Genomic DNA, 23,196 nt, shown 5'->3' with positions numbered 1-23,196 from the left:
ATGAGGCTGTGATGATCCTTTGGTTGAAGCAGAATTTGTGACAATACCCTTGCCGGGAGGTGTAAAGGCATATTATTTACATATTTTTGGTAGGGGTATTCACTCCTTATGCCATGTGGACACAGTGTTTCACGTGTTGTTTTTGGATGCATATTTTTCACTTGATTGATTCACTGGCACTGTTTTGACACTTTTTTCACTATTTGTGATCACGCATGGTTGTTTGCGTTTATCACTTCTGTTTCATTTATATTTTATTTAAGATAATGCAGTTGTGATTTTTCTTTTTATGTTGAGATTTTTTCGTGAGCCATTGAAAGGCTGAATATGAAGACTGATGATTGAAGTTGGCACAGAGTGACTTTTTATAACATTATTTATTTAATTTTATTTCTTATCTATTTTTGGACTGTTAAATTTTTAATTTTTTTAAAATATATTTGTGTGATATATATTTTGGGAATATTGGTATTAGCATATTCATATTCACAAAGATGAAACTGCAACCATCTCACAGAGACAACTATGCTGTCTACGGAAGTTAACACCTTGACAGGAGCGTCTTCTGCTGAGAAAGGTTGAAGAAAATCACCATGCAAGTTCACTGCAGTTAGCTAAAGAAGTATAAAGCCAAACTGTGTTGATTGTTTCTGAAAAGACAAGTTGAGCATCACTCTCCATCCTGCATCCAGGCTCTAAAAGAGGTCGTTCTTGAAGAATGGAAAAAGATAGATATGTCGCCAACTTGTGCTTTCCATGCCTAGAAGACTTGTTGCTGTCCTTACAAATCATGGAGGTTATACAAAATACTAGATGTAGTATTTTTTGTTGTGTGGTGTAATCATTTTTGCATCAACTAATCTGAGGGGGGGAAGCAAACAAACATAAACAATTAAAATATTGTGGTTGCATACTTATGCAACCACAATATTTTAATTTTTTATAAAAATATTTAAAATTTTTATGTTATACACTTGTGCACACCCTGTTATAACTGGGGATGTAGCTGTGTCGCTGTAGCTGTGTAGCTGGGGATGTAGCTGATTAAGCAATCACATTCAAAATCATGTTAAATAGGAGTAAGTACACACCTGCCATCATTTTAAAGTGCCTCTGATTAACCCCAAATAAAGTTCCAGCTGTTCTAGTAGGTCTTTCCTGACATTTTCTTATGCAGGCCATAGACGGGGAGAAAAACGGCCGATTTTTCTTTTAAAAAATGAAAAATCGGTCGTTCAAGCGGCCGACGTTACCATCAATGATTAAAAAAATCGGCCGATTTCCATCCCGTCTACAGCCGGCAAAAAGTGTCTCTGCAGAGAGCTCCGCTATTTCTTTGACAGTTCTTTGACAGTTCCTTGACATTTACAGCGGTTGCAACATTGTATCTATTTGTTTCCATTTAGGATACAGATGTTTTTATTCGGAAACAAATAGATACAATGTTGCAACCGCTGTAAATGTCAAAGAACTGTCAAAGAAATAGCGGAGCTCTCTGCAGGGACACTTTTTGCTAGACTGGAATTCCTCTTATTTTTCATCCTACTTCTTCTTCATCATCATCATCATCATCATCATCATCCTCTTCTTCTTCTTCATCATCATCCTCTTCTTCTTTTTTTCTTCATCATCATCCTCTTCTTCACCATCATCATCCTCTTCATCATCATAATCATCCTCTTCTTCATCATCATCATCCTCTTCTTCTTCATCATCATCATCCTCTTCTTCTTCATCATCATCATCCTCTTCTTCATCATCATCATCCTCTTCTTCTTCTTCATCATCATCATCATCCTCTTCTTCTTCATGATCCTCCTTCTTCTTCATCATCCTCTTCTTCTTCCTCTTCCTCCTCTTCTTCATCATCCTCTTCTTCTTCATCATCCTCTTCTTCTTCCTCTTCCTCTTCCTGCTCTTCTTGCTCTTCTTCCTCTTCTTCTTCTTTTTTGTCTTCCTCTTGCAGGTCACTGCTCATGCGCAGATTTTTTATCGGTAAAAAATCTGCCGATTTGCCCATCATTGCCGCGAAAATCGGCCGATTTTTTTTCCAACTTTACCGATAAAAACAATCTGCCAAAATACCAAAAAACGGCCGAACAAATAGCCCACTAACGATCCGAAAATCGTCCGATTTTATTTTCGGCCGAAAAATCGGCCGATTTTCGACCCATCTATGGCCTGCATTAGTCTCATCCTACAGCAAAAAGCCATGATCCGCAGAGCGCTTCCAAAGTATCAGAGAGATCTCATTGTTAAAAGGTATCAATCAGGCCCATATGGAAGAAAAATATATTTGAAATATATTTTAAAAATATTCTTCCCAAATATATTGATATATATTTGAAATGCTACAATTTTGGCCATATTCAATATATTTCAAAATATTTTTATATATAGATATATATATAGATATATAGAGATAGATATATAGAGATAGATATATAGATATCTATCTATAATACATTTCAAATATATACTGTATGTCTTTAAAAATACAAATCAAAATTTTTGGAATGCATTTACAAATGTAAAAAAAAAAATATATATATATATAAAAAATTTTTAACATATAAAAAAGTAACTTCAACATATATATTTACATATATTTGTAAATGCATTTCAAAAATGTAGATTCTTAGTTTTTTAAGACATACAGTATATTTGAAATGTATTTTTAAAAATATTTTTCATATATTTTGTAATAAAAACGCATTTCAACATTGTGTGTGTATATGTGTATATATACAGTATCTCACAGAAGTGAGTACACCCCTCACATTTTTGTAAATATTTTTATATCTTTTCATGTGGAGAACACTGAAGAAATGACACTTTGCTACAATGTAAAGTAGTGAGTGTACAGCTTGTATAACAGTGTAAATTTGCTATCCCCTCAAAATAACTCAACAGACAGTCATTCATGTCTGAACTGCTGGCAACAAAAGTGAGTACACCCCTAGGTGTCAAAATTAGGCCCAAAGTGTCAATATTTTGTGTGGCCACCATTATTTTCCAACACTGCCTTAATCCTTGTGGGCATGGAGTGCACCAGAGCTTCACAGGTTGCCACTGGAGTCCTCTTCCACTCCTCCATGATGACATCACGGAACTGGTAGATGTTAGAGACCCTGCTCTCCTCCACCTTCCGTTTGAGGATGCCCCACAGATGCACAATAGGGTTTAGGTCTGGAGACATGCTTGGCCAGTCCATTACCTTTACCCTCAGCTTCTTTAGCAAGGCAGTGGTCGTCTTGGAGGTGTGTTTGGGGTCGTTATCATGTTGGAATACTGCCCTGCGACCCAGTCTCTGAAGGGAGGGGATCATGCTCTGCTTCAGTATGTCACAGTACGTGTTGGCATTCATGGTTCCCTCAAAAAACTGTAGCTCCCCAGTGCCGGCAACACTCATGTAGCACCAGACCATGACACTCCCACCACCATGCTTGACTGTAGGCAAGACACACTTGTCTTTTGTACTCCTCACCTGGTTGCCACCACACACGCTGGACACCATCTGAACCAAATCGGTTTATCTTGGTCTCATTAGACCAGAGGACATGGTTCCAGTGAAGCATGGTGGTGGCAGAATCATGCTTTGGGGCTGTTTTTCTTCAGCTGGAACTGGGGCCACAGCCCCCCTTGCAGTCCGCCGACCTCCCACAGCCCCCCTTGTGGGCCGCAGACCTCCTGACCAGGTTTAAGACCATGCTGCAGCAGGAGCTTCACACAACCACCTCCCAGACTAGCGACTCATCTCACCAAGGAAATTTGCGAATTGGGAAGCTGCACTGATGTTCTGGAAAATAAGATGGACGCTGCAGCTACGTTGATCGTAAATCATGAACAGGACCTTTCAGATCTGAGAAGAGAGCCTCACGCGGCTCTCTTTCAAGAGTTGGATGCAGCGATACCGATAGACTGTCTGGAGTTCGATCGTATTCATCAGGCCCTGGGTCCGAGGAGGTCTGAGGGTCCTCCCAGGGACATCACAATTAAATTCACCTATTACTGTACGAAAGAATCGCTCCTTCACTCTGCGCGAGACGAGCAGGATCTTCGCTATCAAGATCATCCGTACCAGCTGTTTGTGGATCTGGCACCATCCACCATACAGAAACGTCGACAGATGAAACCCTTCACGTCAGTCCTCTTGAACCGTCACATAAAGTACCAATGGGGCTTTCCATTTAAGCTTACGTTCGTGTACCAAGGTAGGAGCCATGTTTTCCACAATCCAGAAGAAGCCAAGTCGAGGCTGAAAGCGTTACAACTTCTGCCCTCGCGGGATACCTCCGACAGCCCGGTGCGGCCCTCCGGTTCACATCCTTCTTCATCTCAGCTGGGGCGTATCTGGGAGAAAGTTGGCAGCCGTAAACGCTCCCTCCCTAGTACCCCTCCGTTGTCCGGATCCTCCCACTCCGATCCAGGTTGAGTACGGTTGGATGGGTAAGCTTTTTCACTTTTCAGATGGTTTGATCCACTGCCGTGACTCTCCGCATTTCTGATGGGGCGGAGAACCTGACTGGCCCTTGTTGGATGAACGTTTCGTATGTTTTGTTTGTTTTTAGTTTTACAGTGTGAAATGTTCTTCTATGCAATGCTGGATCACTGATGGTGATCCTCGGCACCCGCCGGCTCCTCGCGGTCCAACTTTGAGTTGAATTTTTTTTTCTTTTTGGGGTAGGTGATATGTTTGTAAGCTTTGTGTCCTATCCCCTTTGTTTTTTTGTCTTTTTTTGTTTCTGCTAATTTTACTGTTACCAAGATTTTGTTTATGTGGATCCCCGGCTCCTTGGGGTTTTTTTTGGGGGGGGGGAGGGGGTTATTGTGCCTGTTTACATATACCGGGGGTCTTCCTGGCTCGTGGTCCTATGCCTTATATGGTTGGTGCCGGCTTCCGATCTAACGGGGCTGTGACCCGGGAATGCCTCATCTCTATTATGCTGATATGTCGGTGTACCTGTTTACATTTTACATTTTCTTTATATATTATGGTGTCATATTATGCATTTCTTAAAGTAATGTACTTTTTTTTTTTCCCCTTTTTCCTCCCTTTCCCTCCTTTTCCTTCCCCTCCCCCCTTTCTTCCCCTCCCCATGAAGGTTCTATTATGTTTATGACGCACCCACGTGCCTGGTGGTAGAGCTACCCCCTATGTGTGTCCTTGCGGTTGGGATGCAATTTCCACTGATTGTGGTTTTGTTACACTACCTTAGAGTGTACATTTTCTTCTGTTTTTTGTGTGTTTTTTTTTTTTCTTCTTTCTCATGGATCTGGAGCAGCCCAAGGTAAGGTTGAATTTTAGGATTGGACCGTTATTCTTAGCGTATTTTGGCAGCTGTATTCCCTTGACTCAGTATGGCTTTAAAACCTTTGAAGATTTTCTCTCAAAATATCCATGGTTTTAATTCTCTGATCAAGCGTTCTAAAGTGTTCCATAATAAGTCCCAAGAGGTGGACGTGGTTTTTCTCAATCCTCCGCGCCGCGCTACCTCTCACCATTATCCAACCTTTTTCTCTGCTTTGGCCCTTGAGAAGCATAGGGGCATGGTTATTGCTTTTAGATGCAATCTGCTGTTTACTTGCAACCTGGAAATATCTGATTCCACCGACAGGTATTTGCTCCTCCGGGGTACCCTTTGGGATCAGGAGGTGACTCTGGTGGGTTATTACGTGCCAAATAGATTTCAACACAAATTTTTTTTCTCACTTGTTGAAGGTGATTTTGCACCATCAACGTGGTATTCTGTTATTGCTGGGCGATTCGAATGTTGCTCTTAATTCCTCTGTCGATCACCGTTACCCGACGGGAGGGACCCCTAGCCACGACCTTTCTCGGGAATCTAAATTGCGTGATACGCTGCAAGCTTATGGTTTGGTTGATGTCTTGCGGGAAATTCATCCCACGTCTCGGGAATACACTTTTTATTCGGCCCCACACCTGAGCTTTTGTAGAATAGATCACGTTTTCATTTCCTTCCAACATTTATCTTTAATCCAAAGATTGTCATCTCGACCTCACCCTGGTCTGATCAAGACCCATTGGTTTTTTCACTGTGTCTTTCTGGTATGCCTCGGCCCTCTTTTCTGTGGAAACTCCATGAATCCCTGCTCACCACTCAGGCTTCTTGCTGCCAGGTTCTTTCGCACATCCAATCCTATTTTACGGACAATGTGGGCTCTGTATCCTCGGCTGTCTCTCTGTGGGAGGCTCACAAAGCTACCATTAGGGGTCACCTGATTCAGATTGCCTCGTCCAGGAAACGGGCCAGAGAGAAGACGATGTTGGAATTGACCTTGCGATTGGCTGTGGTAGACACTACTTGGAAAGCCTGCCCGACTACGGTCAATAGGAAAGCTCGAGATGTGGTGGCTGCTGAACTTGACCTTCTTTCCACTACACGAGCTGAGAAGGCCTGACATAGGTTTTATACATGCGCCAATAAACCGGGGCCAATGTTGGCCAAGAAACTTAATTCGATAGGTCGCACGCATAAACCTGTTCAACTCCGAATGAGGGGCGGTGGCCTTACCTCGGACCCTGTGAAGATTACACATAGATTTGCGGATTTTTTGTCCTCTCTACCAAAAACACCTTTGTTGCTGAACATGCTGATTAATTTTTTTGCTGAGCTGCTCCTACCCTCTTTTTCCGTTGCAGCCCAAGATGCCCTGAATGCGGATATCTCCAAATCTGAACTCTACCAAGCCATCAAATCTTTGAAGTCCTCCAAGTCTCCAGGCCCAGATGGAGTTTCTGGGCTCTACTATAAAAAATTTGCCACCGTTCTGGTTCCTCATTTGATGGCCTTTTTCAATTCTTTGAAGCAGGGATCCTGGCTTTCTTTGGACTCTCTTCAGGCACATATTACTATGATCCCTAAGAAGTCTGAAGATGCCTTTGAACCGCAAGCTTTCAGACCGATCTCGCTGCTAAATGTGGACTTGAAGATTCTGGGAAAGGTTCTGAGCACCCGAATTAATAAGTATCTACTCTCACTTATTCATCGAGATCAGGTTGTGCAAGGGAATCCTGGTGAGACGATTGGCAAATAGAAGTGCGCATGCCCAAAGAAATGCGCGATCGTGCACGTGCACACGCAAGGGGAAGATTGGCGCCAGACGGACTATTTAAAAGGTGTGCTGAGTGCTGACTGGTCTTCAGCTGTTACCCGTTTCCTGCTCGTTCCTGAGTGATTTCCTTGTTGCTGACCTGGCTTGTTCCTGACCTGACTCTGATTACTCTCCTGCTTGATACTTGATACTCCTGACTTCGGCTCTGCTTCTGACTTTGGCTTGCTTATGATTTGGTACCTTGCTGTCCGCCCGTTGATGACCCCGGCTATTCCTATGACATTTCTCCTGTCTCCTATCCCAGCTTCCTGCCTTGCTCTGGTGCACACCTGGTGACCTACTATACCAGCTCTGCATACCACTACTGTTCATGAATCGGAGGTTCATCAGTCTTCCAAAGTCTCCAGCTGCAAGATCTGCAAACAACATCTGCTGGCGCTCTTGTCCCCCTGGTCCGTAGACACCCTCTATTCCACTTCCACTGGGGTCAGGGCTAGTGACACAAGTGAGGCCGACCTCGTCATTTCAGTCTCCAATCAGGTACGTGACAGGTTGGCTTTGTTCTGGGGCGACAAGCTGCTGATAACATCCATAAAGTCATCCATCTCATGCATATCTTGCATCACCGCAGGATAGCTGGGTTTCTTTTATCCCTGGACATTTATAAGGCGTTCGATTCGCTTTCTTGGGAGTATTTGACATATACACTGTCTAGATGGGGGTTTGGTGATGCATTTCTGGCTTGGATCTCCGCTTTATATTCGTCTCCCTCGGCCTCTGTTAAATATGCAGGTTTTTTTCCCTCCTCTTTCCCTAGTTTCAGGGGCACGAGACAGGGATGCCCATTATCACCTGCTCTTTTTGTTCTCGCTTTTGAACCTCTAGCTACAGCCATTCGAAATCACCTGGATATTTCTGGTGTTCCCTATGCCGGCACTCAGTACAAGGCCAACTTTTATGCAGATGATGCTCTTTTGGTTTTAACCAATCCTCCCATCACTCTCCCCAATCTGCAGGTCATATTGGACCATTTTTCGACTATATCTGGCCTTCACATCAATTTGTCTAAAACCACGGCATTGAATATTACGCTCCCTGCCGACCTGGTTGAACGGTTGCAGACACAATTTCCCTACCATTGGGCATCCCATTCCCTGGCTTATCTTGGCGTTACACTTCCACCTACTCTGCCTTATTTTTGGCTAATTATAACCCCTTATTGCGCTCTGTTACTTCCCTGCTTCGTTCTTGGCAGTTTCCTTCGATATCATGGATTGGCCGGATACATGCTGTCAAGATGACTATCTTGCCGAAGATCCTGTACTTTTTCCGCACTCTCCCTATTTAGGTCCCTGCATCTTTGTGTACTGCAAAGCCGGATTCTCCGTTTTTATTTGGGCTCATAAGCATCCCAGAGTGCCTAGAGCCACTTTGTATACTCATAGATTACAGGGAGGTTTGGGAGTTCCACATGTTTCTAGATACTACGTGGCAGCTCAGATTTCACAGTTGTCTGTGCTTCATGCCACGACAGATATCCCGTTATGGGTACTCTTGGAATTACCCAACTGTGCTCCGCTTTCCTTAACTACATTGCTTTGGCTCCCGCCTAAGTCGTACCCTCCGGATTTGAGCCATATCATGCTTCACAGTTTATGAACCTGGGATTCTGTTAAATATTCGGATAATTTGATATCATCGTTTCTACCTCTTTTGCCGATTACACATAATCCTTTATTTCCATCAGGCCTAGAACATCCCCCTTCTTTCTCTTGGTGGACCTCCCATGGCTTTGTTATTGTGCATGATTTTCTGAGCGCTGGTACGTTTCCATCATGGGAGTCTCTTCGAAAATCAAGGGGGGTCCCGCCACAGGAATGTTATCGGTATTTGCAATTGCGCCACTGGGTCCTATCCCTCTGTCGTGTCTCTACATATCCTTACCGCAAAACGCCCTTTAACACGTCTGCCAGCATTCCCCAAGGTGCCCTGGTCTCATTTCTGTAATTTATGCCTCTCTTAACAGTAAGTCCTCCTCACCACCCCTGTCTTATGTTTCAATGGCAGCGAGATCGGGTTTCTCGATTGCGGCGGAGGATTGGCGTAGGGCCTGGGGGATGGTGGCGAAATGTTCATTCAATAGTCACTCTTGAGGCAGCCTACAAAGTTCTTGTTTGGTAGTACTGGATCCCGGCTCGGACTGCTCACTTTATTCCTACTGGCGGAGATAGGTGTTTCCGGGAACTGTGGTCTACGTGCGGACGTCTTGCGCATTTGGTGGTCGTGCCCACGATTGATAGGCTTCTGGTCTAGGGTTTTTGGTTTGCTGCAAATGCTATTTCATATTACGGTCTGTAGGAATGCAAGGGTGGCCCTCCTGCATTGGCCAATTTTGGGTCTGTCTAGGTCTCAGCAGAAATTGGCGTCCTACCTATTTATTTCGGCCAAACGTGCTATAGCTCAAGCTTGGAGAACCCCTTTGGTTGTCTTCCAGGGGGTGAAGACCCGGATGAATGCTATGTTGATCAATGAACAGATGTCTAGTGTTCTTCATGATTCTCATCTGAGATTCCTTAAGGTTTAGGAACCGTGGATACGTTATTCCTTGCCATCCCTGCCTCCTACTAGTTATGGCCTCTTATAGTTGTTGCCTGTGCTAGCCCTGGATCCGTGATTCTTCTAGTTTTCCTTTCCTCCGTGTTTTCTTTCTGACTCTCTTTTCTTTCTTTTCTCCTTCCTTCTTATTTTTTTTTTTTTTTTTTTTTTTTTTCTTTTTTTCTCTTCTTTTTCTGGTAATTTGATGGATTGTTGTTGCTATTATTTGGTTCGGCTTTTTGCTGTCCCTCCTTGATGTCATTGGACATTCAGTTATTTGGCTAATACAAGTTAGCAGGATGTATCTGTTTTTGTTATTGTTCTGCTCTGCCCCTGCGTGGGCGTATCTTGAGCTTGTTGTATTCTTAAGACAAAACGTAATAAAAATATTGAAACAGAAAAAAGAACAGATGGATGCTTTCCTAAATGCACACAGGTATAAGATTCTGTATATGGAAGTTTTCTATTTATACTATTTACTTATTTATATTAGTTGTACTAAATTAGGGGTATTGAAATAAAAATCATAGAGGTCCGATCAGTAAAATTTCCTTCTCACAGAGGTCTGGCCCTCACTACAGTATCCTTTGCCCCCCTTTACCTCAAACCCACAGCGGTGTCCTCTGCCCCCCCCTTACATCGCACCTCTGACTCCCTATTTAAATTGCAGCCCCACAGCTCTGCACCCCCACTCACAATACAGGTCCTCATAGTTCTGCACCCCATTCACATTGCAGCCCCCACAACTGTGTCCTTTCACTCTCCTACTTTACTTGGGTACATGAGACAAGCGCACATTTAAAACACACACATACTATAGTTCTAACTGCTATGAAATTGGAATATTAATCAAAAGACTAATGTGGAAAGTATTAATGCTAGGTACCATCAAATGTATTTCCGCCTTCAATAAACATGTGATTTTGTGTGATAATGTTTATCCAGGATGGCTCTTAACTTAACCCACATATGGAGGTTGTGCTGTGATATTTCTAGTTAATTCAGGGACATCAATCATTAACTCTTAAAAGACTACATGTGTTTACTTGGATGGCGTTCCCATCAATATATACACATAAAGGCTCCACAATGCCCCGTAACACTAACTTCCTAAAAGTTTGTCAAATCTTTATCCACAATAGGGGTAATGGTGTCAGAGAATCAAGCAGGATAACTTGCAAAATAAATGAGCCTGTCGCTTTTATCTGTTCTCTTTTATTAGCCATGAATTGGCAACTTGCTATCCCTCTAATGCACAGGTGTCAAACTGCAGCTCTCTAGCTGTTGAGGAACTGCAATTCCCACCATGTCTCTGCCTTTGGGAGCCATGCTTTTAACTGTCAGCCTTGCAATGCCTAAGGGATTTGTAGTTCTGCAACAGCTGGAGGGTCACAGTTTGACACCCCTGTTCTAATGTAAACAAACAGGTGCTGGAAGCTGTTTATAAGCCCTCATGCACACTGGGTGATTTTACAGCTTTTTCCTGCCTCTAAACTCCTCTTCATGTTAGCCTATGTGTCCATGCACACAAACTGTTAGAGGCAGGAAGAAAAACCCCACTGCCAGTGCGTCCAGGAGCATTGGCAGAAAAAAACGCTTGGCACTTTTAAACGCATGTAAATGTGCATTTAACTTTTGATTTCAATGGCTTGATGCAGCTAAATGTGCCTAAATGCATTACACACCTTTACCATGATAAGGCATTTTTATTGCCAAAACTGCTACCAGGAGGAAAGACTTCTAAAGTGTTCATAAAATGTCCTGTGTGCATGAGGCCTAAATAGACATCTCTGTGGTGAACATGGGGAGAAATTCAGACACATTACCCATAGCTTGTTGAATTTCCATAACTTGACCCCAGGTTTAAGGCTAGGTTCACATCTGTGTGGGTGATTACCCCTGCGGGAATGTACCTGTAGCTGCAGCCGCAAGCCTCTGCACAGAAAAACACAGGAGCTGTGTGCTGGAGCCATTAATGATAATGGCACATGCTGGAAATCACTCCCTTACTGGGAAACCAATGGCACGCAACTTCCTGAGCATGCTGCGATTTCCAAAACAGCCCATTCAAATGAATGGGTTGTAGTGCCTGCGCAAATGTGAATTTAGAAACTGTATAACAGATAATTTAACAGTGCTTGGCAGTGTTTTCAACACTGGTTCTGAAACATAAATTCTTTCTGTTGCAGAAATATTACCCACCAGATTTTGATCCTTCTAAAATCCCAAAGTTAAAACTTCCAAAAGATCGTCAATATGTGGTTCGTCTGATGGCTCCATTCAACATGAGGTAAGCTGAAATATTAGAGGATTTCTAATGTGTTCATAAAGAGTAAGGATACCTAAGGCTTGGTAAATAATTCCTCTACACGATGCTAAGAAGCTTTAGATAATTGTTAAATTCTCTTCATTGTACTGCAGTTATCAGTAAACAGAATATTATTAGTATTATATTATTATACAGGATTTAGATACCGCCAACAGTTTGCACAACGCTTTACAATGTGAGGACAGACAGTAGTTACAATACACTTCAATAGAGGAGGAATCAAAGGGCCCTGCTCGGTAGCACGTACAATCTAAAAAGAATGTTACAAGCAATGGTTTTTCAATTCAAAAAATATGTTAAATACCATTTAAAAAATGTCAATTTTTCTCCTGGCTCTATATTTCTGTTACATGGAAATAATTAGTTATTGGGAAAGGATGTTGTGCCTTGAAATCTGCTTTCTTGTTTTAAAACACCTCTATGATAAACAGCTGGGAGTTGGTTGCAGATTCCAAGTGGCTCAGAACCTGTTTGTTACCATGCGCACATATTTTGAGAATTGTTCTCTTAGCACTAGTTTGTTGGGGCAAAATGTTTTAAACAAAATCAAACCTCTACCCCTTTAATGCATGCTTAAAGCTGAACTAAACACTCTCAATCAGCAATTTTTTATCCTCATGCTGCTATCATTAGTAAAGTAGATACAATGTATAATATACATTTACAAGTAATATATTTACTTGTAAACTTTTTTTTTATATTCAGTTTCCTGCATTTTGGTCTAGGCCAGAATGATGTCATTCATCGCAGGAGTCTTCAAGGGCATTTTTTTTCTTTTATCTGGAGGAGGGCTTTCTCAGCTAAGCACACCCTCCTATCTGCATGGATGAGCTAAGGATGGATTCCAGGAAGTGTTATGTGAACCATCTGGTGACCATGGTTAGGAGTGCTAGGGAGGTGTGTTTTGAAAGTGATTTCTTAAAGTAAAGGATGGATGGGTGAGTTTGCTTTGAGTATTAAAAGATTATTAAATAGCATTTCAGCTTGTGCTGCTGAGATATAGTTTAGTTCTGCTTTAGGGCTCATGTACATTGCAGCTGCTAAACTGACATTCAGGAGCTGCTGAGCATTTTTTTCAGCAGCCCCTGAACTCTCCCTAATGTTTTCCTTTGTGTCCATGTACACATACTTGTTTACAGGCAGTTGAGTTTACAGTCGTTTTTCTTTTGAATGCACCAAACTTGCGTTCAGGAATAGATTTTACCAGCATTTCAAATGCTTGTAAACGCGGTTAACCGCATTTATAAGCGTTTGCGTTTAGAAGTGTTTTTAACTGTTCCATGTCCAGATGCTGTCCAGAGTTTTTTTTTTTTCATCAGAAATGCATGAAAAGTGTTTTCCATGTATTCAAATGGGCCTAGTACACCAGCGCAGTCAGTTCCAGGTTTCGCGTGAAGGAAAAAATGTTAGAATGTGCTGCATTGTGCTCATGATGGGATCCATAGTGAATACAACCAGAAAAGATAGGTAATCTCAACACATACTGCTCTCTCTGCTTCTGCTCTCTCTATTTCTCTCAAAGTGCATTCCGGGCATTTGGGAAGATCTCCTGAGGTTATCTTTTAAAAATGCTTCTAACGCAAAAGCTTCTAAATGCACATAAACGTGGTATGCAAACGTGGCTAAACTGACGTTTTTTAACTTACGATTTCCAGCAGTCAGTTTCCATCGTTCAGAAGAGTTTTCCAAACGCCCCGTGTACATGAGCCCTTAAAGCCCAACCTTTCAGCTGTGCCAGACAATGTGTGGGTCTTTTTCCACTTTGTTTCTTCTCTGGCCTGGGGAGGTACTCCAATGAGGCTGATCATGTAGCTGATGCGGTGACATCATTGCTGCTCTCTGCTTCAATATATTGTATGAACATAGACCAATATGCTTCAGTGATCAGCTTCAGTAATCGAACGGACTGGCAATCTAGTACCTTCCAATGGAGGTTTGCATTTCACCTGGCTTAACACTGCTGTTACTTCAAGCGTTAGGCTGGAGAGCTTTTCTGGTTGCACTCTGTGATGGACCTTAGGGCAGAACAAAAACTCCATTGGAGGAGGTAAGATTTTTCCATAATCTGCAAAACTTTCAGATTGGCACACACTTCACTCCTTTCTGTGCGGTCTCTGCTGCTGACCTCTCCACTACCAGTTCTTTCAGGTCCCATGGCAATCCTCTTTGGACACTACATTAATGCCCCTGGCACTAGGCCCATTCCAGGTTTGTTAAAGGTGCTGGGAATAAACTGAGTGTGTAAGGTGTATTACACATCCACTGTACAATGTACTCTGAAAATAAAAAATTGCTAGGGAGAAGAAAAACAAAATGTGATTTATTGCAAATGACAGCGCTATCACCCTAAATAACACACACACACACACACTATATATACATTTCATCAAAACTAAATCCATATAACAATATATAACAAAAACTTAAGGTGCATATGTGCATACAAATATCATAGTGATCAGTGCAAAAAAAGTTATTAAATATTAATTGCATCCACTAATATCTCCTTAAGGTGTCTAGTGCAATCACAATTATTCACAACAATTAGTAACGTGTCCCATGCAGAGATAGGTGATCCAACTATAGAGTGCAAAAAGGAACATCACTGTCCTCACAAACTTCACCATAAATCATGTCCTCTACCTTTGATAGTACCAAATAACTTACCAAAGAGAATGGCTGGTATACTGAAATAACCAACGAACTCGCAGAAACCACCACAATTAGACCAGCATGGAGTCCTGCAGAGCGTCACAGCAGTTTTCATGGAACATTCCCCCAATGGCTATATTGGACAATGGACCCATTAAAAGGAAAAGAGGGCTCCCATAGTGTAAAACCCCACATTTATTATATTAAAAGAATAATCACCATAAACTTAAAAGATTGTCCCACAACTGACACTGGTGCAGCACATATACTCATTATATCGGACTGGCTCCAGCCTACAATATGTTTAAAAGTTCCCTACGCGTTTCGTCTCCTAACATCTTCCAGAGGTTGATATCCGATATGCCTTTTCAGAAAATACATATATATGGTGAGGCACTTAACCATTCAATAAAGAGGTCACAGGTGAAAACGTTTTCTGCTTCCGCAGAGAAAAGTGTCAATGCCCCACCTTCTCAGGAGCTCTTAGCTCCTCTAAATGTCAAGCACCTTCACGCTTTTCTCTGGCTTAACCTAAGTTCAGTCCTTCTTTTTGGCACAGGGCTTAGCTCAAAAAGATCACAATGCTCTCATGAAGGGGCACCACCCTCACTTCTAAAGGTTCCAGGGAGGAGTTGTACCAGTACCACCACAAGACAGGTTGAAGGGTTTCTACTCAAACCTGTTTACAGTACCAAATCCCAATGGAGGTATTTGTCCTATTCTGGGCTTAAAAACAAATTCCTTTGCATTCCAAATTTTCAAATGGAATCTGCAAGATCGGTAATTGTTCCTCTGAGATCAGGGGATCATATGGCATCCATAGATATCTAAGATGCTTATCTATGTGTTTCCATTTACAAAACTCATCTGTAGTTTCTATGCTTTGCAGTGGCAGATGACTACTTCCAGTTTGTTGCATTGACCTTTGGCCTATCCTCTGCTCCCAGGGTTTTCACAAAGATCTGAGCACCCTTGCTTGCCCTGCACAGAACTCAAGGCATCCAGATGACAGGCAACTGTATTTAGACAAGCTTCTACTGTAAAATTTGGACTAGAAGAACACACACAGATTCCACCAATTAAAGTGTACTGTACACCTTTAACTGGCTAAGAGGATACTATAGAGACACGAAATGCATTGATGATGTTTTAACCTGTTTTAATGATCAATAAATACCTTCCTGAAGAATCTAATTGGAAGCACCTTTCATTTAATGGGTACTTCTGCTATCCCCACATCAGTATGGTTCAGTTTGGGGGTGTCATCCTTTTTAACTTCACCAGATCTAATTGCAACCTAGCGCAGTGCAAGAATCTCCAGAAAAAAACCCACATCCGTTTACACTCCCCAGTTCATAGGGGTGAATGGAGGGTCTGATCAAGTCCCATTGAACCCTGGGCAGTCAGCATTGACCAAGGAAGCTTCTGGTAGGGTGCTATATAGGTTCAAGACAGTGGACCCCAGAGCAGAAAAGGGGGACTGAGTCCTTGAAGGTCCTGAGTGACTAAGCCCGCCATGATGAGTGAAGATTGGACCTCTGCTTTTTGAAACTGGATCCTACGGCAGATTTGGTAAGTTTTATTGGCAGGGTCGCTTTAAAAAACAATTTGGGGCTGCCAGGGTTTGTCCTCTTTGTTAGCAGCTATGGGTAATAGGTGTGCTCACTTTATGGATGTGTTTCTTTGTGTCAGGGTGTTATGCACGTGGGGCCGGTGTCCATCTTGATTATGTATTGAAGCCTTTGTTTACATGGCCATTCTTAGGGAGGCAGATGCGGATGGTTCTGCAGCCAGGAAGAACACAGGGATCAGAGAGTGAGGCAGAATAGGGGTTGAGGGCACACGAGTGCTATCAAAGGGCAATAGGGTCAGGCTGCCCAAGAGAAGGTGAGTCATATTTTGACATCCAGGTTCATTGACCAGGTGGACTTGGTGAACTTGCTGGTTGATGGCTCTTGAGCATTTCCGGTCCTGCCAGACCTTCTGTCTCAGGGACCAGTCTTGCACCCTGTTTTACAGTTGCTCAGTGATGGCCTAGCTATTGAAACCCAAGTGCTTAAAGATTGGGTTGCCTCTGGGCCAGTGATCTCTGGCCTTGTGGCCTGGTGTGAAGCCCATTAAGTGACATCCTCTAAAGTTTTTGATTGGTCAAATTTTGGCCTTTCTCCATACAGGAGTAGAGGTAAATTTGCTTTTAAGTAGCAATGAAGGCCAGTTATCTGTTTATCCATAGACCGTTTGCTTCTTATTCATTGGTTCATGCCTTTGCTCAGGGGTGTTCAGTATGATTCTGTCTGTTATACCTGTTTTGCAGAAACCACCATTTAATCCAATTCATGATACTCTTCTAGTCTTATTGACTCGGAAGGTAGTTTGTTACTTTTTTTTTTTTTAGGTTGCGATCACTTTGATGAGAAGGGTATCATAGCTGGCAGCTCTTTTGTGGAGCCATTTTTTGATCCTTCACCATGATAAAGGGGTGTTTCAGGCCTCATCCATCTCTTTTGCCGAAAGTGGTTTCAAGTTTTCTTTTGAATCAGAACACTCTTACCTTCCTTTTTTCCACAGTTGTCAGGAAAGGAAACTCTTCACATTTTGGATGTGGTTCAGGCTGTCAGAATTTATTTAAGGCTATCTGCACAGATCAAGTAGTCAAACTCGATTGTTTGTTCTGCCAAAAGGGCCAGGAAGGGTCGGGCGGCATCTAATTCGCAGTCAATCTGCCAGTTAGTCACTCAAGCCTATGGCTTGAAGGGTAAGGTTCCCCCTTTTGGGGAAAACGCATTCTACAAGGAGTGGGGGAGCATCTTGTGTTGGTTGTCATCAAGCATCACTGGCTCAGATCTGGAAGGCTGCAACACGATCTCCGGTACATGCGTCCGCAAAGCTTTACCAAGTGGTTGTGGGAGCCGCACAGGATCTGCAGACAGCAGAGTAGGTTCCTTATAATTGATGAAGATTTTTTTGTCTGTCTTTTTCCCCTTAAGTGCTTTCCTTTTGGACATCACAGATGGTAATGATTATAACCTACTGTTTGTCCTGCGATGTACAATAAAGAAAATGTAATTTTTACTTACCTGTAAAATACATTTCTTGGGTGTATATCACGGGACACAAAGTTCCTTCCCCTCTTTCTGGGAGTTCATCGCTTGCTACAAAACTGAGGGACTTCCTATTTGGGAGGGGTTATATAGGGGAGGACTTCCTGTCTGTTTTTGGTTAGCCAGTGTCCATTCACCTATAGGTGGCACATAACTCAGATGGTAATGATTAGAGCCTGCTGTGTGTCCCGTGATATACTTCAAGAAATGGATTTTACAGGTAAGTAGAAAAAAATCAAATTATTTTTATTATTTGTCAATTAAAGTACAGTTGCAAGAAAAAGTATGTGAACCCCTTGGGATTACGTGGAGTTTTGCATGAATTGGGCATAAAATGTGCTCTGAACGTCATCTAAGTCACAACAATAGAAGAACACAGTCTGCTGAACATAATACTACACAAACATTAGATGTTGCCATGGTTTAATTGCACATAACATGTAAATATTCACAGTGCAGGGAGGAAAAAGTATGTGAGGCCCTAGCTTAATGACTTCTCCCAGAGCTAATTGGAGCCAGGAGTGAGCCACCCTTGACTCCAATCAATGTGATGATATTGGATGTGTTACTGACAGCTGTCCTGCCCTTAAAAAACACACACCTGTTTTGGGTTTACTGGTTTCAAGAAGCACTGTCTGATGTGAACCATGCCTCGCAGAAAAGAGCTCTCAGAAGACCTACAATCAAGAATTATTGACTTGCATGAAGCTGGAAAGGGTTACAAAAGTATCTCCAAAAGCCTTGATGTTCATGTGTCCACGGTAAGACAGACTGTCTACAAATGGAGAAAGTTTAGCACTGTTGCTACTCTACCTAGGCGTGGTCGTCCTGTAAAAATGACTGCAAGAGCACAGCGCAGAATGCTGCATGAGGTAAAGAAGAATCCCAGAGTGTCAGCTAAAGACCTACAGAAATCTCTGGCACATGCTAACATTTTTGTTGACACATCTACAATAAGGAAAACATTAAACAAGAATGGAGTACATGAGAGGACACCACGGAGGAAGCCATTGCTGTCCAAAAAGAATATTTCAGCATGTTTGAAGTTTGCAAAAGAGCACCTGGATGTTCCACAGCTCTACTGGCAAAATATACTGTGGACAGATGAAACCAAGATTGAGTTGTTTGGGAAGAACACACAACACTATGTGTGGAGAAAAAAAGGCACAACACACCAACATCAAAACCTCATCCCCACTGTAAAACATGGCGGAGGGAGCATCATGGTTTGGGGCTGCTTTGCTGCCTCAGGGCCTGAATGGATTGTTGTCATTGATGGGAAAATGAATTCCGGAGTTTATCAAGACATTTTGCAGGAAAACGTACGACCATCTGTCCGCCAACTGAAGCTCCGCAGAGGATAGGTGATGCAAGAGGACAAAGCATACAAGTAATTCAACAAAACAATGGCTGCAACAGCACAGAATACGCCTTCTGGAGTGGCCCAGTCAGAGTCCTGACCTCAACCCGATTGAAATGCTGTGGCATGACCTTAAGAGAGCGATTCACACCAGACATCCCAAGAATATTGCTACATTGAAACAGTTTTGTGAAGAGGAGTGGTCCAAAATTACTTCAGATCATTGTGCAGGTCTGATCTGCAACTACAGGAAACGTTTGGTTGAGGTTATTGCTGCCAAAGGAGGGTCAACCAGTTATTAAGTCCAAAGGTTCACATACTTTTTCCTCCCTGCACTGTGAATGTTTACATGTTATGTGCAATTAAACCATGGCAACATCTAATGTTTGTGTAGTATTATGTTCAGCAGACTGTGTTCTTCTATTGTTGTGACAGATGACGTTCAGAGCACATTTTATGCCCAATTCATGCAAAACTCCATGTAATCCCAAGGGGTTCACATACTTTTTCTTGCAACTGTATGTTATGAACAAATAAGATATAAGTAACTGATGTAGTTGGCCAGCTTAAACAAGTATAGCAATATATACGAACATGGAATTTTTGTTTGCTATAAGTCTTTAACATTATAGAGTTTGTAGAGGGTTTTTTTTTAATTATTATTATTTCCTCCATAGGATTACATCTTCCTCATTTCCGTTTAGTAATGACTATGAAGACATTTTTATTTGATTACAAGTCATTTTGTGTGCCAGCACAGTTGCTTTCAACCTTTTTACATGTATGTTTAGGCTAGGTCCACATCTCTGCAAATATGGAATGCATGCAAAATTATTCTTGTTCCTGATCCAAAGAAAAACTTGCTGCATTTTAGTAAATGTGTGGGGGTACCATTCATTTTTAATGGCAGCTGAGGCACGACTTTCGGTTTGGCATGACTTCAAAAAAGAGTCAGTGACTTTTTTCCTCACATTTCTCACGAGTAGGGCAGCCCATTGGAATGATTGTACTGCCGTACCTACAATGTGCACATACAAACAAGCTTGCACATATCTGAATGAAGCAGCTTTTTTTAAAGGATAGGTTCCCCCATTGGAAACATGTTACATGTTCCACCCATTTTTAGGGTGGAACATGTAACATTTTCCCAAAGCCGCAGCTGCCCCCCCCACCGATAATATGGGTGGAAGTCTCCCCATACTATCTGTCAAATTTGAAAACAGCGTGGCCGTGCGGGTGTTCACCCATACGGCTGTGTCATTCATTCACGTATTTCCGTGCATGAATGAATGTCAGGTCACAGCAGCCTTAGCGGCTGTGGGCTTGTAGTTTTCAATTAACTTCCACGGTGCTGTGGATCACCGTGGTAGTTCATCGAAGCTTCCTGTCAGAATATCTGCTTACTTGTACATCCCATACGGCAAGCTAATATTCTGACAGGTCTGCAGGAGACCTGCATGGCATCGGCGATCTACAGATTGCTAGTGCAGTGCTTTCCAGGCTCCTGTAGACAAAAATAATAAATGCACATATTTTTACCTACAAAAAATGTGCATTTATTATTTTTGTCTAAACTTATCCTTTAACGTCACAGAAATAATTGCTTTAGTTGTCCAAATTTTTGTTTAATTTGCACCGATATTCTCTCTTTTAATGGGAAGTATATCTTTTGCACTTTCATTTTAGCAACTGGATTGTTGTAGAATATTTTTTGAGAAGGAATTATTGGTACATCTAATTTAACTTTTCATAAGTTCAAATGCTACCACGCCTTTCATAAATTAGCATATATTTGTTGTGTTCTATCTTTAATGATTGGAAATCTTTGAAATGCATTTGCCTTTTTTTGTTCTTTATGGTTTTAACAGGTGTAAAACTTGTGGAGAGTATATCTATAAAGGAAAGAAGTTCAATGCAAGGAAAGAAACTGTGCAGAATGAACAGTATTTGGGACTCCCAATCTTTCGTTTTTACATCAAGTGTACACGCTGTTTAGCGGAAATCACATTTAAGGTTTGAATAATTGCTATAAATGCGCATTTATTTTTCTGTTGCTACACTAATTGTATAAAATGCATATTTGCTGTATGGCAGTACTAAATATATACTATGTGTGTATAGGTCAGGTAAAAATACACGTGGAGGTGAAGGAAAAAGGTTTTATAGGGGAGTGTGAGAAATATTGCGGGTAAATGATCAAAGTGTTTTTATTTTTTTTTTGGGCGGGGACATCTTCCAAAACTGCTGCAGCAGTTTAATATTTGCAACCTGCTTCATGCAAATGGCGACAAGGCGCATTTTTACACACTTACAGTGCCTTGAAAAAGTATTCATACCCCTTGAAATATTCCACATTTTGTCATGGTACAACCAAAAACCTAAATTTATTTTATTGGGATTTTATGTGATCGATCAACACAAAGTGGCACATAATTGTGAAGTGGAAGGAAAATGATAAATGGTTTTCAAATTTTTTTACAATTAAATATCTGAAAAGTGTGGTGTGCATTTGTATTCGAGCCCCTTTACTCTGATACCCCTAACTAAAATCTAGTGGCCTTCAGAGGTCACCTAATTAGTAAATTTAGTTTGCGAGGAGCCATGTGGGGGACACAGTAAACATGTGGAAGAATGTGCTCTGGTCAGATGAGACCAAAATTAAACTTTTTGGCCTAAAAGCAAAAGGCTTGTGTGGCAGACAACTAACAATGTACATCACCCTGACCACATCATGCCCACCATGAAACATGGTGGTGGCAGCATTGTGTTGTAGGGATACTTTTCTTTGGGAGGAACAGTGAAGTTGGTCAGAGTTGATGGGAAGATGGATAGAGCCAAATACAGTTCAGTCTTAGAAGAAAACCTGTTAGAGTCTGCAAAAGACTTTTGAGACTGGGGCGGAGGTTCACCTTCCAGCAGGACAAGGACCCCAAACATACAGCCAGAGCTACAATGGAATGGTTTATTTCAAAGGATATTCATGTGTTTGAATCGAATTGTGAATCTGTGGCAGGAGTTGAAAATTGCTGTTCACACACGCTCTCCATCCAAACTGACAGAGCTTGAGCTATTTTGCAAAGGAGAATGGGCAAAAATTTCACTCTCTAGATGTGCAAAGCTGGTAGAGACATACCCAAAAAGACTTGCAGCTGTAATTGCAGCGAAAGGTGGTTCTACAAAGTATTGACTCAGGGGGCTGAATATAAATGCACGCCTCACTTTTTAGATATTTATCATCTTCCTTCCACTTCACAATTATGCGCCACTTTGTGTTGGTCTATCAGATAAAATCCCCCAAAAAATAAGTTTACGGTTTTGGTTGTAACATGACAAAATGTGGAAAATTTCGAGGAGTATGAATACTTTTGCAAGGCACTGTATATAGACAATTTGTTATCTGATGGATGCCTAAACATTTTGAGATTGCTTTGTAGGGTTCCAGCCTTATGCAGATCAACTTCTTTTGATCATATGGCTTCAAAGAGCACCTTTTTGCCAGGCAGGATTCATATCAGCTGATGCCTCTTATGAACAGAAATCTTAAAATGTTTGCATATCTTATCATTAAAAATCTCTCTAAACTATACCTCCAATCTAATTTCATTAATTGGACTCCAGGTGTGCAAACTACTAAATCCAATTAGGTTTTGTTGAAGCAATTAGGCTGGCCATACATTATACAATTATCTGCAGATTTTTGGTTTAGATTTACCAAAAACCATATAATAGGAGGACAAACCTAAACAACACTTTCAGTTGTATCCAATTAGGCAGGCCCTTGCACTACATAGTTGAAGGTAAATCTAAAGGAAATTGGGCAGAAAATCTGCAGATAATTGTATAATGTATGGCCAGCCTTAGTCTGTGGGTTCGCTTACTTTTTCCTCAGCTGTAAATGTTTAATAGGTGTGTTTAATAAAGACTTGAGAAATTACAATTGTTTGTTTTTTGCCAGCTTAACCACATTGTGTTTTGTCTGTTGTTGTGACTTAGATGAGGATCAGTTAATTTTTTTATAGCAAATTACTGCAGAAAAACAGTTAAAGTGTTACTAAATGCAGGGCCTTGCATTCACTATATCT

General features: G+C 41.6%; 1 protein-coding gene across 2 annotated transcripts in view; it reads left to right on the top strand.

Moving 5' to 3' along the window:
* YJU2 (YJU2 splicing factor homolog) overlaps positions 1–23,196 on the top strand; it is a 71,723-nt gene that overhangs the window by 26,966 nt on the left and 21,561 nt on the right. For both annotated transcript variants that reach the window (XM_089687873.1, XM_089687874.1), the window contains exons 2-3: positions 11,862–11,962; positions 20,983–21,127. In XM_089687873.1, the coding sequence (XP_089543999.1) occupies positions 11,862–11,962; positions 20,983–21,127 (246 nt within the window). The remainder of the gene's footprint in view (positions 1–11,861; positions 11,963–20,982; positions 21,128–23,196) is intronic.

This window comes from Staurois parvus, unplaced genomic scaffold (assembly GCF_062004578.1).
Source record: "Staurois parvus isolate SC_StPar_1 unplaced genomic scaffold, SC_StPar_1.0 ptg000439l, whole genome shotgun sequence".
Classification (NCBI taxonomy): Eukaryota; Metazoa; Chordata; class Amphibia; order Anura; family Ranidae; genus Staurois; species Staurois parvus.
Note: the sequence above shows the minus strand (reverse complement) of the source record. Positions and strands in the feature narration are given on the sequence as shown.